Genomic DNA, 18556 nt, shown 5'->3' with positions numbered 1-18556 from the left:
TGAAGGGAAGGAGGGAGGAAGGCTTAACCCATTAGGGGAAGTGGGATGGAGGAGGAAAAGTGGTAAGAAGAGACTACAGTTTGAAGTTCTGGTGGGAGGAAATCTGAATTTCAGCATCTCCCCCAGAAATTACTTATTAAGTAATTTAAATGGTGAGAATAAGCTAAACCTTTGCCAATCACAATGAAGTTACATTCAAAGTCAAGAAAACATCTTTCCACTAAACAAAATAGAGCTAAAACCCTGTAGGTAAGAACGGACTCCCTGGAATTGTCTACTCATCCCTTTTCAACTGAGTTACCATAAAAGTACCTTAAGAGTACCTTAAATACTCTGACATAAAAGCATTTGACGTTTGACATGTAAGCATTCCTAGAGCCTTTCTCTAGACTAGCTCAGTTTTCTACAGTAGACTGTGCATTACTGTATGGGGCTGTCTGCCTTGAACCATGTATTTCCAAGAGGCCTGTGAATGGACAGATTTAAAGAATTTTTGAAAGGTAATTTTAACTTTGGGATTTCCTCCATTTTAGATATGATAAAAGTGACCTTCAGGGAGAACCTGAACTACAGTAGAGACAAGAACCACGGGAAAAATAAACATTCAATTGAATAGAAAAGGTGGAATGAAATTATTAAAAAAAACCAAACTTGCTTGCCAGGTTGAGAACTGAGAGTTTCAGGGCTTTTGTTTTCATAGTGGCAATTTCAATTTATACCCATGCAAGATCATTTTATAAAGCACCTTAAACCATACATTTATAGTTGGATCATACTTTTATAAAACACACTTGGCTCGTACGAATGTATTTGCCCCAATTTTCTCACAATGACTGTTTCATTTCTCTTGCTGCATCATGTAGCATTTTGTAAGTGACTTTAAATCCTTTTCCAAACAAGCAAGGTAGGAATAAACACACAGGGTGTTTATGATCTAAGGGAGAAACCTATTACCTATGGTGCTATCACTGGTTTTGAAGATGGGACTGTTTCTCAATAAAATTCCTAATGGGACATAGTTCAATTTGAGGTCTAACTGCTTTCACTATAATAAAATAATTCTCTAAAGGCAAGCATTCTAAGTGAAAGCACCACAATTTGAAATCGGTGTGCTCTATGGTGTGTAAAGAACACTGGTCTGGGAGTTAGGAGGGCCCAGTTTTTATTCAGCCTTGTCACCAACTCACCAGCTGGATAACTATGAATACGTCATCTGTGCAATGAAGGGGCTGAACTACACAATCACCAGAGACCCTCATACTTGATGCTTTTGTAATCTTCTGCAGTGCTGTCCCACATCACTTTCTACAATTGTGAAAATGTTTTGTTTCTGTGCTGTCCATTATGATAGCCGCTAGCCATGTGGCTACTGAGCCTATAATATGTGGTAAATGTGAATGAAGAATGAAATTTTAAATTTTATTTCACTTTTATCAACTGAAATGTAAACAGCCACATATGGCCAGTAGCTATCGCAGTGGATAGTACAGAAAAGTCTGTATGATCTACAACATACACAATTTATACCAAGAAACATAGGTTTAGGTGTGCGTAACTTTTAAAAAGCAAAATTAATATTTACTCAGGAAAATGGGATATTAAGATAGAACAGAAAGTTATTTAGTCACCCTAAATGTGAGTAGAAATTCAGAACTCTTTCAGTGAAGTGTCTTATTTTGTATCTCTGCCTCCCATGCTCCCTTGCAACACAGCTTCCCTTCCCTTACTCCCACATACAGCAAGCGCTTACACAGTGTCAAGTACTGCACAGATGAGAGATAGGGATGGATCATGGCCTGGGACACTTCGGGCCAATTTCAATGTTCTCAGGATGTTGGGGGTTCTAAGGCCTTGTCTTTATCCAGGGGCAGAACAAACTCCCCCTACTCAAGGGGCCCATTCTTTAATCAGAAACAACCACAGCAAAGACAAGTCAAACAAGTAGCTTATTGTTTACACAGGACCTAAGTAGATAAGTGTTCCATGGTACCCTGGGATGTGGGTGTATAGTCTTATCTTCCTCTCTCCTTTTTTTGTTGTATTTTTTTTTCCCTTTAAAATTAGAAGTTACTGCTCTACTGGGGTTAAATTCTAGTTTCCATTATGCTGCAGCATAAAAATCTCTGAAAATCTATCTTAAAACAAGGCTTGCACAGGGAAGAAAGAAAGGGATATACAAAATACACGTATTTTTTTTACTCCTTTATTCTGGAGTGTGAATGTTGAGTATATAATAAGACACTCTTATTTAAATACAGTGAATAAAAACTTTAAAAAAATTCTTAAACTTGTCTTTAATTAAAAAAAAACAACAAATTTTTTATAGATAAAAAACCTGTACCTAAAAGTTCTTGAGGGCAAGAACCTTAAAATTTTTATGATTATATCCCACAGTGACAAATATAACTGTTAGCACATAGTAGGTACTCAATATTTCTTAATAAAAGAGCTCTATAATTCAATTCATAAACATTTATAGAATGACTACTATACATTTCATTGTTTAAGTGAAAAAAAAAAAAAAAAAACCTCAAAGAAAAACTATTCTCCCTTCAGCATTATCTTGAAACATACTTACCTGGAGAATGTTTGCTGGATGCAGTCAAAGCTGCCCTGAGGGTTGTCTTTACCCACATTTGACAAATAGAAGTTAAAGGTATGCGCTTCATTGGGGGGATCATTTTTAGGAATTTTGACAAGCTAAAGGTAGGGAAAAAGAGAAACATCTCAAATTATATATTTGACAAACAATGATCTGATGACTGACTTAACTGTTTTTCAAGTGACACTCATTTTATAGGCAACCCCTCTTGAGCATTTAAATTACCAAATCATTGAAGGAATCAAGCATGTATGCCTAAAAATCAAATCACTGATTTCCATTTTCTACCCTTAAGTGTCAATAATCACTTCTGATCAATAGTTTAAAGAGGAAACCTCTTCATTTCAAACTAGCAAATGATTATAGTTCGCACAAAAGAGTTATTAGTGGATTTTCCAAAAAGTAAAAAGCTTTTCCTCTTTAGAGCTACAAGGTTCTGTCTCTGGCTGGCATGCCCCCCTCCCTACCCCACCAATGAATAGCTTCTAGATATTTAAATGATCTCTGGGACAGAGACTATATCCCAAACGTCATCCTCTTACTATATACACATTTCATTTTCATTTTTGCTTCTCTGAGTACAGTTTTGGAGATGACTAGCAACATAAGGTGAATGCCATAGTTACATTCATAGCAAAACGCGGAGGGCTATTTCTCCATGCCTTAAGATTCTCCTACCCTCATATTTACAGAATAGGGTCAACAACCTGGAGAGAGGATTCTGTGGACTCTAAGGCTGAGCCCATTACAACACTGTGGAAAAGGCAAATGTTTTTTATGCTCTTACTCAAGGTCTAGTTTTTCCATATCAAAAGTGAAAGGATGGGGTTGCTCTAGATCACAGAGCCCCTGTATTAGGCACATTTTCCTGGTACATAGTAGGATCTCACTAAACATCTGTGAACAAATGAATTCAAAACTTCTCACTGTCTTTCAATGGTTCCACCCTTTGCAGCTCCTAAGACCTTTCTCCCCTTGGGTTTGCCGGGGCTACCGTGGTTTTAGGTGATAATTATGAAAAGGATTCACTGGCGAGAATATAAAATATGACTTCCTGCTTTCCAGCCCCCAAATACACAGTCTTAGCAATTCAGGAGATGAGTAGGAAGTGGGGGGGTGGGGCGGGGGAATGTTTCCCAGTTCTCATTCTTTCCCCACCAAATCTGCCCTTTCCATTATGGTAAGGTGAAGATTCAGAACTAACTGGTTGCCAGACAAATAGACAGATATTCGTGAATGTGCTAGTAAGCATAAACATGTGTCACTTCTGCTTGGTCAGGAAGGACACCGTGCAAGCAACTCTGACTTGCTCACTAAAACACACCAAGCTTCTGACCTAAGGAAGAGAATTTTGTTTGAAGCTACCAAGCTACCAATTCTACAACTCCCTGCCACCCCACAAAAACAAAAACAAAAAAGTAAAGAAAGGCAAGAAGGGAGATAATTTGCAATGTCTAGTGCACAGCAGACATGTAATAAATGTTGAAGGAATGAAGGAGGTAGAAATAAGTCAAAGAAAAACATCTTACTTATATGGGGTAGAAATAAATCAAAGAAACACATCTTTTCAGAGGAGATTCAGAAAACGCATGTAAAGCTTGAGAGGCCAAATTTTACCAAAGATGTTGAGTATTACATTACTATACTCCATAGCGCCTCCGTTGTCTGTGAATTTAAACTATCTCTGACTCCTTCTTTTAAATTAGTTTCAATTGCTACGGTGATAAGTTTCTACACTTATTATCTACTCTATAAATTATACCTTTTTTGTTCCCTAAAGTTACTTTGATTTCTCAAATTTCGCTCTAGTTCTAAAGTGCTGGAACTTTGTGAGCAAGTCTTAATTTACTCTGGGAGGACTCATCAGGCTGTATTACTGGGTATGCAAAGTGAATGCCTAGTTGGCACACATACACTGGTGAAACAGAATGCTGTGTTTTACTTCTTAATTCTGTATAGCTATGGGAGAGCAGGAGCCAAAGGAATGCTGTGTGAGATACAAGGAACAAAAAGTCCATCCTCAGGCACTGAGTGTAACAGCACTCATTGACATTTGTCTGCTTTTATATTTTAAAGAATAGCAGGGTTCTGCTGCTAGAGAAGGAATGTGCCCTGTAGTTAAAGCCTCCTCGAAGACCTAGGAGAGAAGGTGGACAGGTAAAGACAGTGTGAACACCTGAATGGAATCCTCTCCTGCTCTAACTCACTTAATTTCCATTTTCCTTCCCCCTTAACCCTCACACAGATCTGTGGAGCCTGGGTGGGGAGATTTTCACAGTGGTGACAGGCTCATCTGCAGGCTGGGCTCTGGTTTTACTTGAGGTCTGAAGTCCTTGTTCCTGTGCAGCTCAGGTCTGGGAAATGCAAAAGTACTTCACCCAGCAAAGTATGGAAGACTGTCCCTTTTGGGAGATTCTAAATCGCATTTTTAAAAAGTGGAATAGTAGAGTTTTTTCTATATTTTTAAGAGTGACTAGACTTTTTACTCAAATTCTGTAAATGTTCAGTATTCTTTCACTAAAAACTTTTAATTATAGGAATTCTCAAGCTCAGACATATACTAAACAGGGCATTCAGGGAAGCTCTTATCAAACCTTTATAATAATTAAATGCAGATTTTTTTCCTTTCTCATCCTCTAAACTGATTCTTCTGAAGTAACGCTTATACTTTTTAAGGTGAAAAATTATCTTCCTATACATTTCAAAAAATTTTAAACACACACAGTGTCCTGTGTAAATCTGGAAAGTTCAAAATACAAAAATATCTGGTATGCATTACTGTGCACACTCCTCAAAGAAATAGGGTCTGGCCTGATGGTGGACACAGAAGGTTTTCATATTCTCTTTAAAAGTATCTTGGAATAGAAAACAAACCAACCAACCAACCCTACAGTCATTTAAAAAATATCACAAACCAAATAGGAAAGAATCAGATTAAAAAGAAAGTTAAAAAGAAAAGCACACACAACCCATGCCATATCCCCAGGGAAGTGTTTGGAAGCATATGTTACACATAGATCAGAACAGCTGCTCTCAACAAGGGGAAGTTTTGCCTCCAGGGACGTTTGATCTGGGTGGGTGCTTTTGGCACCTCCTGGAGGGGAGAGATACTGTCCAACACCCTCTAGTGTGCAGGACAGCCCCCACAACGAAGGACTACCATGACATTCTAAAATGTCAGTAGGGCCAAGGTTGAGAAACTATGGATTAGAAATAGACGTGGGTTGGGGTGCCTGGGTGGCTCAGTGGGTTGAAGCCTCTGCCTTCATTCAGCTCAGGTCATGATCCCAGGGTCCTAGGATCAAGCTCCAGGTCGTGGGGCTCTCTGCTCAGCAGGGAGCTTGCCCCCCGCCGCCCACCCCGGGCCTCTCTCTGCCTACTTGTGATTTCTGTCAAATAAACAAATAAAATCTTAAAAAAAAGAAAAGAAATAGACGTAGGTCAATTTCTTAGAATAGTCGGAGAATTCCGACTTCAGTGATTTCTGAATATTAATGAAGTAGAAGGAAAAATAGTATCTTAAAAAAAAAAAGCCCCAATTAGTATCAAATGGAAGAAACAGTTTTAACTTATTTGCAACACTATTCCATTTTTAAAACTTCTGATCATAAAACAATCGAAGGCAAATAAGTGCACCTGCACCATATTTAAAGTAAAGAGAGTCAGAGAGAGAATGAACATTTAAGTACCTACAGCAAATGAATTTCTGCAACTTCCAAACGTCATGAGGTCAACAAATAAGCAAATAACCAAAACAAAAACATAATGAAAGGTAAGAAGGGAGATAATTTGGGATCCAAAGGTGAATCTTGATGTATATCATAGTATTTCTTCCAGCTGTGGAGCTGCAGTGGGGTTGGAGGTTAGGGAATGATGACAAAACAGAGTTCTGGCTTTCTGTGTCACCCTTCCTCAGTGGTTTTCAGAGCAGCACCAATGCAGATGGTACAGCCTGGCTTAATCTCAGGCTTTTTCTGTAAAAGATCTTAGAGCAAGGTGTTGCCAAGCAACTTTTACATCTTTAATATCTCAAAAGCTTAAATTATACTGTCTACAGATTTAGTATGTCTCATCTCCTGCAGGTAGTGTAAATTAGATACAAATTTTATTTGTATCAATAACTATGCTCTAAAGAATGAAAAGGATGTAGGAAGGAGCTCTTATGTTCACAGCTGGTAAATCTGCCTAACAGTTCGGCCCCCATGAGCAATAAAGCAAGAGACTTAATGAAAAGAGCAGGTTGTGTAATGACAATTAGGGCAGGTGGGGGTGGATAAGTGGGAACTTCAGAACTAAACTATGGGGTACCTCCTAGTGGACCAGAGCCTCTGGAACTGTTAAAGGCCACAGCTACAGTGGGACTCAAGACCCTGCCAAATCTAGAGCCATTTCAGAGACTAGACTTTCAGGGGAACTTGGGGATACTCATCACTCCTCTCTCTGATATATAGGAGCCTACTGCACAGCTTGTCTAGATAGTGAACCAGTAGTTAGTTCTTTATTTCAGAATGGTTACAGAGCATTTTCTTATGAACTGGCCTTTAAATTTAGGAAATATGAAGGGGTGGGGGATGAATGTGAAATGACTATTACTGGGAGCCCTAGCGTCAGCTTCTGGGGAATGAGGAAAAGAAATACTGAAGTCTGATTTAGAAACAATCTTGGAAGAGCATCCGTTTGTGTGACAGGAACTTCTCAATTTTAATTATAGTATTGTAGGCTTTTCCTGCAGGTCAGTGGAATGCCATTATATTTAGGGACACATGGTCTACTTGAAATTTTTAGCTAAATGCCTAAAGAATATTACTTAAAAAAGTTATCAAAGACTATGATTCCAAACAGTTTCTTATTTAAGACAAAGAATATAAAAATATGCCACCATATTCTGGGCAATTGGAAAAGTAGATTTTAATTTTCATTCCAAAAATGGGGGGCTAAAAATCAAAGGCTTGGGACCACAATCCATAGCCCACCTTCCAAATTCCAGTCTGTCTCTGATAAAAAGCTACAAAGTTTCAGAAAACTTCCAGACATTTATAATTAACATAAACACTGTATACCAAGATGTTTAAGTCAAAACTTCTAATTATTCTGCGATACGAGTTCAGGCATACAGCAATGGAATACTGTCTATAAGGTCATTTCAACATCAAGTCACAGACCTCCTATTTACACAAAGACATAAGGCAGTAACACAATGTGCACACTGCTGCAAATTTTCATAGACATGCTAACATCTGCTTAAAAGCCACTGGTACCTTTACAGCAGAGGTTTCTTACCTTTGAGTACTCTGTACTCAATATTGGATTAAGGTACACGCTTAGATTAAAAACAGGACCATCGTGGTTTTTTTTTTTTTTTTTGCATTTATTTAAAACGAATGAATGCTTTGTTCTTTTGTGGGCATTAACAAATGATTTAAACTTTTCCAACCTTGATGATTATAAATGCTCAGTAAGATGCTCATGGCCCAGCAGTAACACAGTTGGATACACCTCTTGGGTGATTAAAGCAAACCCATAGTTCTGGCAGGCCCTTTCAGATCAAATTAGTTGAATTTCTTCATTTTATAGATTAGGAAAACAGAGACACTCGGTTGCTCAAGATTATGACTATTTAAAATTGCAACCCCTGTACTCCTGACCCCCTGACCCTGCTCCATGTTTGTCTAAAACACTTAGTAACTGTACTACTTACAGATTATGTTTACTGTCTTTCTCCTCTGACCAGAGTATAATCCTTGGAAGGACAGAGGCTTCTCTCTAGTTTGTTCCCTGAATATATCACCAACATTTCAAATAGTGGGTGCCATGAAATACTCCATACATGTTTGTTGAATGAATGAAATTTTGACTAATGCCTGAGCCTAGACTAATACCTGAGGACTAGAACTAAAGTATGTGGTTTTTTTTCCACCAGTATTTCCAAAGTATGCTGAAAATTTTCCTTCCGTGAAAAGGTTCTATCCTGAAATAAATTTGGGAAATGCCAGGTTAAAATAATAACTATCTTTGCTTTGTTGGCCCTTTCATATTGAATAATAGTTTCCCATTTTATAAAACCACAGAACCTACCTCCTCCATTTCTCTAGCATCTTAGGGGACTAGCTGGTCTTTTAATACTATATTACTAATATGTGTATTATTTCCCTATATATAATCTATATGCCTTAGCTAAGATTAAAAAAAAAATTGCTACCAACATTTAAACATTAGGATTCTCTGTTGTTCTTAAACCCTTTCTAAAAGAATTTTAATGATTCTATGATTTCCTAAAAATCTAGAAAATTCAGTTTAGCTACAGAAATGTATTTGCATGTACTGTTCCAAAGTTAAGGGGCAGAATGAATAATCTAGAATCAGAACAGAAAACAGAAACCTCAACCTGAAACCCACAAGTCCTATTTTTCAAACCAGAGAGTCAGTTATGACTTTAGGCCTAACATTATGGGTTAGGGGAAGGAAAAAAAGCCTGTCATATCAACCCAGATGTGAAAACCAACGCCCGGGTGGATATGGGGGAGTAGGGAGGGGCCGGTATCATTCACTGGCAATAGAAAACATATTAGGGAAATCAGTAACAGCTAAATATTCCTACTGACATGGAATAGCAGGGGTTGGAGAAGATCCCATGCATACTAGATAACATCTGAAATACTCAAATGATAGATACTCTACTGAGGAGAGTAGTGCAAAATACTAAATTTATCTAGCACAAAGAGAAATATTGTCAGTTATCCAAAAAATTCAGGCCATGTAACAATTAATATGAATAATTCAGGACAAAGTAAATCCATTTATTTCCTTCATTCTTGCTCTCTGTCAAGATGTTATAGAAAAAAAATAAAGTAGAATAGCTTTCCTTATTTTTCTTCATATAGCTGCTTCAGATCCAGTATTAGAATTTCTTTAAAAGTTCTTGATGAAAGGATAGAGTAGGCCAATATTGAGCTTCCTTGGTTCTATTACTTCTGTGGGATAGTCTCCCCCCCCCCACCTTTTTTCTTAAGATTTTACTTACTTATCTGAGAAACAGCGATAAAGAGAACAAGCAGGGGGAGGGGAAGAGGAAGGGGAGCAACAGGCTCCCAGTTCAGCAGGGAGCCTGATGTGGGACTCATCCCAGAACCCTGGAATCATGACCTGAGCTACAGGCAGACGCTTAACCAACTGAGCCACCTGCACCCCTGTGGCATACAGTCTTATAAGAAAAATCTTTCCTGAGAATTGCATTCTCATCTCTAATATATTCTTTTAAATTTATGGCCACCTTGGGGAAAATATTGATGACAGGAACATTTCAAAACTAATTTTAACTGGTTACAAGTAAGCAACAACATATTAAGTGAGTGCCTACTATGTCTACATTTCTGTGACACAATAATGAACAAAAGCTACAAAGATTCCTGCCATTACAGCACATATGTATAGAAATCCAGGAACGAGACAATGGTGGGTTGGATCAGGAGATAGGGAGAAGTGGAGGGATTCAGGATATATTTTGCAGATAGATACAGCAGGATTCCTAGATATACTGAGTGTGAGGAATGAAAAAAAGAGAGAAATCAAGGATGACACCAAGGTGTTTTTCCCTGGAAGAATGGAACTGTTTTAGAGTATGAGTGTGCATGTGTCTGTGTATATGTGTGTACACATATACATATATACATGTACACATATATTCATACACACATAAATGGTATCTTTGATATATGATGAGTACCTTAATATAACCCAATTCATATTATCTAGGTGCACTAAAATACAACTGACCAGTGCTGGTTTCACCAACTAAAAAGAGGCTTCAAAGTGAGTTTTGTTATGACTCATTTTGTAGCTTCATGGTTAAAAATTTAGAACAGACCAGGTGGCTGGGTATAGTTGGGTCATAGCTGATTATTTCCAAGAAGAAAGGGGGGATGACAGTTATTGGCAGGGGAAAGATGCAAACAGCAGGTACTGGAGATACTGTATGAAGGAAAAGGTATACAGACTATGCAGCATAGCAGAATAGAAAATTTAGATTTAAAAATGACTAAAAAATTGAGAAATGTCAAAGAAGCTTTTAGAAGAAAAGTGAGAGAATCTAAGTTTTTTCAAACTTCATGGCTGGGCTAATCCAAAAGTCCTTCTTTGGCAGCAAAAACTAAAATCTCCCACTGAGTTCCAGAACTCTTATCATAAAACTGCTTTTCATTTTCCTCTTATTAACCAGCACCTTCTAATATTTAAATATATTCCACAGAATCAATGCTTATGTAGAAAAGAATTCTCATCTTATCCCTAAATCTGCCCACCCTCCCACAATGTTTATCTCCCAGTTAATAAACCACCATTTATCTAGTTACTGAGGTTATTGGCAGCCTAGGGAGTCAACCTTGACTCTTCTCTCTCTCACACCACCCCACATCCCTAAATATCCAGATTATCACAAGGCACACTGCTTTCACTTCTTAAATGATCTCTCAAATATATGTCCTCATCTCTGTCCTCTGCTTTGGCTCAGTATCACCTTTTGTTTGGACAACTTGTCTTTCAGCCTCTACTTTCCTCTGTTCTCGAGCTCCTTCTTTTAACCATTTGGCTGCCAAAGCTAGTTTCATAAAATGCCAATCTGACCATATCATTTCCAAGCATCATTTATTTCTTCATGATTCTCTCCCACCACTCATCTACCACCCAGTCTAAGCTCCTTAATAGGACATAAGAGGTTCCTTCCCAACAGACCTGGCCCTCACTCTCCACCTTGTATTTGATGTCCCCACTTCTTGTCTTGGCTTGTGCTAACTTACCCTTTATTTAAGACTCAGCTCAGGAGCAGTTCTCTCAGGGAGTCTTTCCTTCTCCAGTGCGGTGAGTTTGAAGCTCCTTTTCTGGGTCTCCACAATCCCCTAGGCTCACCTTTAGTGCTGTCTTTACTATACCACGTGCTAAAGTACTTGCTTATATATCTTCTGCCTTACTAGTTAGTTAGGGGCAAGGACCACGGTCTTACTTCCATATGTATCTGGAACACAACAGATACCTAACAAATATTTGTTGGGTCCTTCTCACTTGGTACTAGAGCACATTCATTTAGATGAAGCCTTATGCCAGGGAGACTAAAAAATTAGAGATGTATCTGAAATAGATCACTATAGCCTGTGGAAAACCAGAGCTCCCCAGAGCACGCAAAAATAAATAACAAAATGAAAGAAGGGAAACAAAAAAGTCCCACACAGCTGCATGCTGTGTGGTACAAACATCAGGATGAGAAAATTTCTGACCTCTCTTGTACTATGTTTAGCCCTGAAACCCAGGCCAAGTGGCTGCCAGGATTTGTGGAACTTAAATTTACATTATACATTTTTCTTTTTAAAAAGTATCTTCATCTTTATTAAAATACTCACAGAATACTCTGTCCTTACCAAATTCCATTTGAAAATATGACTGTCTTTAAGACCATTTTGCATTTTAAAGAACTTAGGGAGACCGCACTAATTCTAAGTTCAGTAATTGTCTTGGTCAAGTAGAAAGCAGAATTTTGTTTAAAAAAAAAAAAAAAAAGATTTGTTTCTCAGAAACAAAGCCCAAACCTGAATTCTACAAGAAAAAAAAAAAAAGAAGAAGAAACTTAAATATAAATGTTACTTTCCAAATTCATCACCAATCTACTCTCCTTTTTGCTCTCCTGGAGTCGTAAGGAAAAAGCACTTTTTGCAAATGTCAGGAGGAACTGCTGCCAAAATGTGAGTGAGAATAGAATTTATGTGTGGCCATCAGCAACAGTTGTGTAAGTCTAGAGGAGACTGGTACTTAGCAGATGTGAATCCTCAACATCAATATAAATTGCTAATAGTGGCAATGCTCTGAATTTCACAGAACACATGGTTTTATCCCAAACCAATCAATGTTACCGTGAAAGCTCATTAAGTTCAAAACCATAAACAATATCAAAGTCTGAGGACTATTTTCATGTAGATTTGGAAGTATCTTCAACTCTTAATTCTCTTTTTCAATGCCAAGAATAATCATTTTTTTTTAAAGCTAAATCTTTTTCAGAATAAATCTTATGGGGAAACTCACCAGGTATTACAGGCAGAGTCAGCATTGCTCTGGTTGAGGAAAGGAATGATGAGGGACTGGGACTGCTCAAGCAGCCACTGTGGTGACATCACAGAATCCCCAGGCTCTGGGGACCCAAGACACAAAACCAAGGCTCTATGCCAAGGAAAGAGAAATAGCAACAAGATGTAGAACAGTTGGGGGCTGTAATCTTATTAATTAAATTTTAGTCACATCTTTAATGACATTACAATAGAGTGTACAAAATATAAACTCTTTTGTGCCATTTTTTAAGAGAATTAGTGCCAAATATTTGGGGGATACAAAAGATAAAAAATGGTGTTCTGCTTCTTTGTTCTCTTTGCTTTTTAAAATATTTTCTATATTATTGGATCCCTTTGTATTCCCAGTTGTAAGGTGGATTTCCTCAAGTTTTTGAGAAGAGAAAAGTGGAACTCTTTTACACACAGAGGAAAAGGGAACAGTGCAAACAGCGTATCTAGTGTGCTACATAACGAGTTCTGAGCATGCTGCCCAGTTTCCAACTTGGTTCTGGATTCTACCATCTGTGTTACCTTGGGCAAATAACTTAACCTTATTAATCCCTAGTTTCCTCATCAGCAAAATGAGGATAATGATATTCACCTAACAGGACTGCTGTTAAATTTAAAGAAATAACCCTTCTAAAGGTGCTTGGCATAATGTACGGCCAATAGCATGTGCCCCAAAATGTTCGCTCTGGTGATGTAAAGACACTATTGGGGGAGCTCCTGCTCTGATTTTAGCTTGTTTGATGCAAACACATATGTAATGATGTATTTGATTTTTGAAGTAATTTTCAAACGGCAGAGACATATAATAAGTGTCCTGTGGATCACAAAAGCTGATAGTACTGAGAGGAAAAAAAAAAAAAAGCTGACAATACTTATTTTGAATCTTCGGTATTTACAAAAGTAAGAGACTAGAAACCTTCAAGGTCAAATTTTAGCGTTAGCTTAAATATAAGTCAGAGAAACTATCTGGGAAAACAAACAGCCAAAAAGACTAGCAGTATTTCTAAATGTTTCAAACTCAAAGTACAGAGAAATTAGGTACAAGAACAAATCAGCTACAAGTATCCATGGAAGGCTGAAAAATTACAGATGCCTGCTGCTACCCTAAAAGGGGAGCAAACACCGCTTCCCTAGTGCCCTCTCTGTTAAAAATATGCTGCCTTCAGAGCCCTAGATACTAGCTACAGCACAACAAAGAAACAAACAGAATTAAGAGGTCTCATGAACACAAGGATTTTGTTACTTGAAAGCTTACAATCTTCATAAATTCAAACAGTATTTTAAAGTTTGTAGGGATTTTTAGTGTCAAATCTATAGGAAGCCCTAAAAAGGAATAAAGTCTATATAGTATTTTAATTTTTATGGATCTCTTTCTAAACACCTACCCTGAAAATACATTTCTGATATGGGGTCCATTTCATAAAATTTAGTTCTGTTCAATTTGCATAAGTCAAATTCATGTGCTAATTTTCTTCAGGACTTCTAAAGTAAGTAAAATTATTTAACGTGTAAAGCTATTGATATACTACTGATCTATACAGTGCATCAAGAGCTAAATTAGAAACTGCAGCTCTGATTTCTTAGAGACTTAGCGGTCTAATGTAAATAAGAGGACCTGTCAAGTCTCTTAGATAAATTGATTTATATATATAATTTTAAGAAATACAGGACTAAAAAGATTCATTTTTAAGGACAGTATGTTTGAGCTATTGGCAAAGCCATCAAACCTGCCTTCAAATAAAGGAATATAAGTTGGCAAAGAAAGGGCAAAGATTTACCCTTTGCCATGGACAATGGACAATTAATGACTATATCTGGGTAATTTACAGCACAAAATTGTTGCTTAATTATCTTCTAGATAGTTATATAATTCTGCTAAGAGGCAGAACCACACACCATAAGTTCCTCTAGAACACTGAAACTATATCAAGTAGCAAAATATTTTTATCCCCTTGCCAATAATTTACTGCACTGCCCCCTAAAAAAAAAGATAATTCATATAAGCAGATTTCATGAAAATCTTGTAAAATCTTGCAAAATATTCTTTTAAGGAAGACTGGCATTCAAAGACGAGAGAGGAAACTCAAAAGCACTAAATTACTATGACCATCAGCAGTGGTAAAGAGAAATGGCAAAATAGTAAAATATATACAAAGAGAAATAAGAGTAATTATTTTAAAAAATTAGAGAAATAGAGTAGTTACTTCAAAGAAGGTCCTTGAATTACTAAAATAAAAACTTCTGCCCACTATATTGGGAAGAATACATAATTAAATGAAAAACTCAAACCACTCCTAGTAATATCAGTGGAGACAGTAAACATGACAATACTTCAACAATGTCTTAAATGTATTTTAACTATGCCAGATATTGACAAGCAAATCACAATGTCAAAGAGTTTTTAAACATTAGCAAATGATTTTTTTTTTTTTTTGAAATTAAGAAAAATGTGTGTTCTGTATTAGCCAGGGAAAAACACGGGTACTTTCACACAGCTGTGGAAATAAACAGCAGAGGCTTTCTGAGGGTGGAGGAGAGCATGGGGGAACAGCAACAGTTATCAAAAAATTTAAAAACTTATTCATACTTCTGACCTAGTCATTCCACATCTAGGAATCTAGCCTGAAGAAATCATTAGAAATTAAATAAAGATTTACACACAAGATTTACTGTTAACTGCTACATAGAAACTATGTAAGTAATAGGAGGATTACTAAAGAAAAAAGCAGAATATAAAAAAGCAATAAATACGCTGTCATTACAATTTAAAAAATGTATTTGTGATAAAAAAAAAAAAAGACTTAGGAGAAATCCAACAACACTAGCTGGTTTTCATTGTTAAGACATTTATTCATCTTTGTCCTCGTATGTATTTTACATACAATTCTATAATGTACATTCATTAGTTTTTAAATCAAACCAATAGACAGCTTTAAAAAATAATTAGATTTTAAGTTATCACAATGACATTGGCCTTTCATGACTCAATCACCTTAAATATTTTTTTAAAAATTAGAAGTTTTTTGGTTTGTTTGTTGGTTTGGTTTTTTACAGAATCAGAAATTGTGAAACATAAGACTATCCAAAGTTAATCCTGGATTCATAATTATCTTATGCTTCAAGTTCTCTATGAAGGAACAGAAACACTACCTTAAAAAAAAACAAAACAAAATAAAATACCAAGCATCCCTAGAACAAAGTTTTTCTTTACAGCCAAATATAAAACTTTTAAATAGCTGTGGAAATAAAGTCAGCATCATCTTACTGTTCAGTGGAAATGGAACACATCAAATGCTACCCCTTATTTCTAGTCTGTGAAGACTGACTTCCATGAATTACTAGCACAATTAGACTAAGGGAAAACTAAAAAGCATTCAGATTAGTCAAATAATTTCTTGGTATTGATTTGTAGAGTATTACCACATTCGTAAATATGTCTATGCCTTACATTCTCAGTCTAAAATATCTCCAATATAACTTACTGAATTGTTATTAAACACTAAGCTGTTTAAGATTATCCCTTTTCTATGGCTAATTAAGTACCAACCCTTGTACTGTGGGCCCAACTTAGTTATCCTTAATCAGTTTTATGCATTCTGAATTTCATTACCTATAAATCCCTAAGAATTTTAACTTTTTAAATTCAGCTGACTACTACTTTCATTCCCATAATTTGTCCTTTTTAGAGTAGACCCATTCCTAGGGCACGTCACAATACCACTGCTCCAAAATGTCAACTGTTTACTCAAAAAGAAAAGTGGCCTTTCCTCTCGTATCCTTGTTAACAACAGTAACTGCTTGTACCTTCATTCCAATGGGGGGGAAGATCACAGATGGGGAGAAAACTTTCTTTCTCCATTGATAGATGACGAAGCAGCTCTATCAAGTCTTTGACTAGCAAGATATTTAGCTCATGTCCAGCTCTAGATAACTTCTTAAGACCTGTCTTCTCTATTTTCACTGTCCACCTATTTTTTTTCAACCTTTAATATATAGCCTTTCTCTTAGATTCTTTACATACTTAAATTTGGCATCTCAAAACATTCACATATACAGAGCAATCAGGAATGGAGACAAACAAATATATATGTAAAAAAATATCTCATACAGATTACCAGCAATGACATTTTGGTCTAGAGCATTTCATATTTACTTCGTAGGTTTATATTTGTGTTTCTTTATATTTTCTAAAATTAGTATAATGGTGTGTGTGTATATATATATATCTATATATATCTATATATATAGATATATAGATATGTCCTTTACCTACTGATTAATTAGGGAGATGAAATGACAGTTTTAATAGTTTCTTACCTAAATGGACAGTCTTGCCATTTACCACTTACATATTCTCTTATACCCACCAGGAAAGTAATATAGCTCTTTAGACATATCTAGAATAACATGACCTATACTTAATTTTTGGTATTTCATTTTGGTAATTTTTTGTTGCTACCATAAATGAGATCATTTTTACACTTAAACATTAACTGCTAGTGCTTAAGGAGGCCAGTTATTTTTAAAAAATTATACTTATCATTTATTGGGCATGTTCCATATGCCAACACATTGCCAAGCTCTAACATTTAAGACTTTGGCCTATGTGTTTCGACTTTAGATCAAAGATATAGCCAAAGAAGTGGTCTAACAAACAACAATAATTTCAAAATCTGCACTCATATACATGTCTTCTTACTAGCTACCACAGATGAACTTTATTTGTTCCTATCTAAATAAAGCCAGTCTCTTATCAGATACCATTTCTCCAACCTACTCAGGGACATTGCTCCAGCAAATCTTTCCCTCTCTCCTACATTATCAATTTTTGCTTTCTACTAGAATCATACTCCCATCAATTAAAAAATATCCTGGGTTTTTTTGGCAACTGGGTAGCTCAGTCTGTTAAATGTCCAACTCTTGATTTTGGCTCAGGTCATGATCTCAGGGTCAATTGGGAGTTCAAATCCTCTGTGGGGCTCTGCACTTGTGGTGGGGCAGGGTGGGGGGGGAGTAGTCTGCTTGAGATTCTTTCTCTCCCTCTCTCCCACCAGCTTGCACTCCAATAAATCTAAAAAAAAAAAAAAAAAAAAAATCCTGCTCTTTCTTTCATTTTGAGAAATGTCTTGTCACACCAGCCACCCAATATTAAGCCAGTGATTTTACAAGTCCTTTCTGAAGTGACTACCTTACTGAAAGAAATCCTAAAGTTTTTCACTTGTATACTTGGATTATCTGCAGATACTTGCAAACATCTATTATCCATAGCTTTTATTTCATTTTCTTATCCATTACTGAACATTCTTAGAACAATGCTAAACTACAGAGATGACAGTGGGCATGTGTACTTTATTGCTAACATTAATAAAGATATTTCTATTGTCTTATCATTAAGTATGTAACTGGCTATTAGTTTCATAGAGACTTTTTCTATCATGCTAAGGAAGAAATCTTCTATTCCCTACTTACTTATTTCCTTAAGTTTTTATTCAGATTTAATATGAATTTTTATCAAATGCCTTTTGGCATCTGTTGAAATATATTCTGGCTTTTGTCATTTAATCCCTGAAGATAAGATGACAGATCATATTTGAAGTTAATGATAATGAGAACAATCTTTATGTGATATTTATTTCCACAAAATAAATACAGCTGGATGATTTAATGAACACCTATGAACTCACTGTCCAACTTAAGAAATAGAACATTAGCAATGATCTAACCATGTGCTCCACTCCAATCCCTTATGCCTGCCTTTTTCTACCAAACATAATTACTCTAACTTTTTTGATGATCATTTCTTTTGTTTTCAATAATTTTATTGCATGTGTGTATACCTACAATGTATTAGTTTTGC

General features: G+C 36.3%; 1 protein-coding gene across 1 annotated transcript in view; it reads right to left on the bottom strand.

Annotated features, from left to right (window-relative positions):
• Positions 1-18556, bottom strand: part of ELL2 (elongation factor for RNA polymerase II 2) — a 70837-nt gene that overhangs the window by 26431 nt on the left and 25850 nt on the right. Inside the window, exon 3 of the mRNA XM_080803756.1 lies at positions 2579-2700. Coding sequence (XP_080659882.1) covers positions 2579-2700 — 122 coding nt within the window. The remainder of the gene's footprint in view (positions 1-2578; positions 2701-18556) is intronic.

This window comes from Martes martes (assembly GCF_963455335.1).
Source record: "Martes martes genome assembly, chromosome: 5".
Lineage (NCBI taxonomy): Eukaryota > Metazoa > Chordata > Mammalia > Carnivora > Mustelidae > Martes > Martes martes.
Note: the sequence above shows the minus strand (reverse complement) of the source record. Positions and strands in the feature narration are given on the sequence as shown.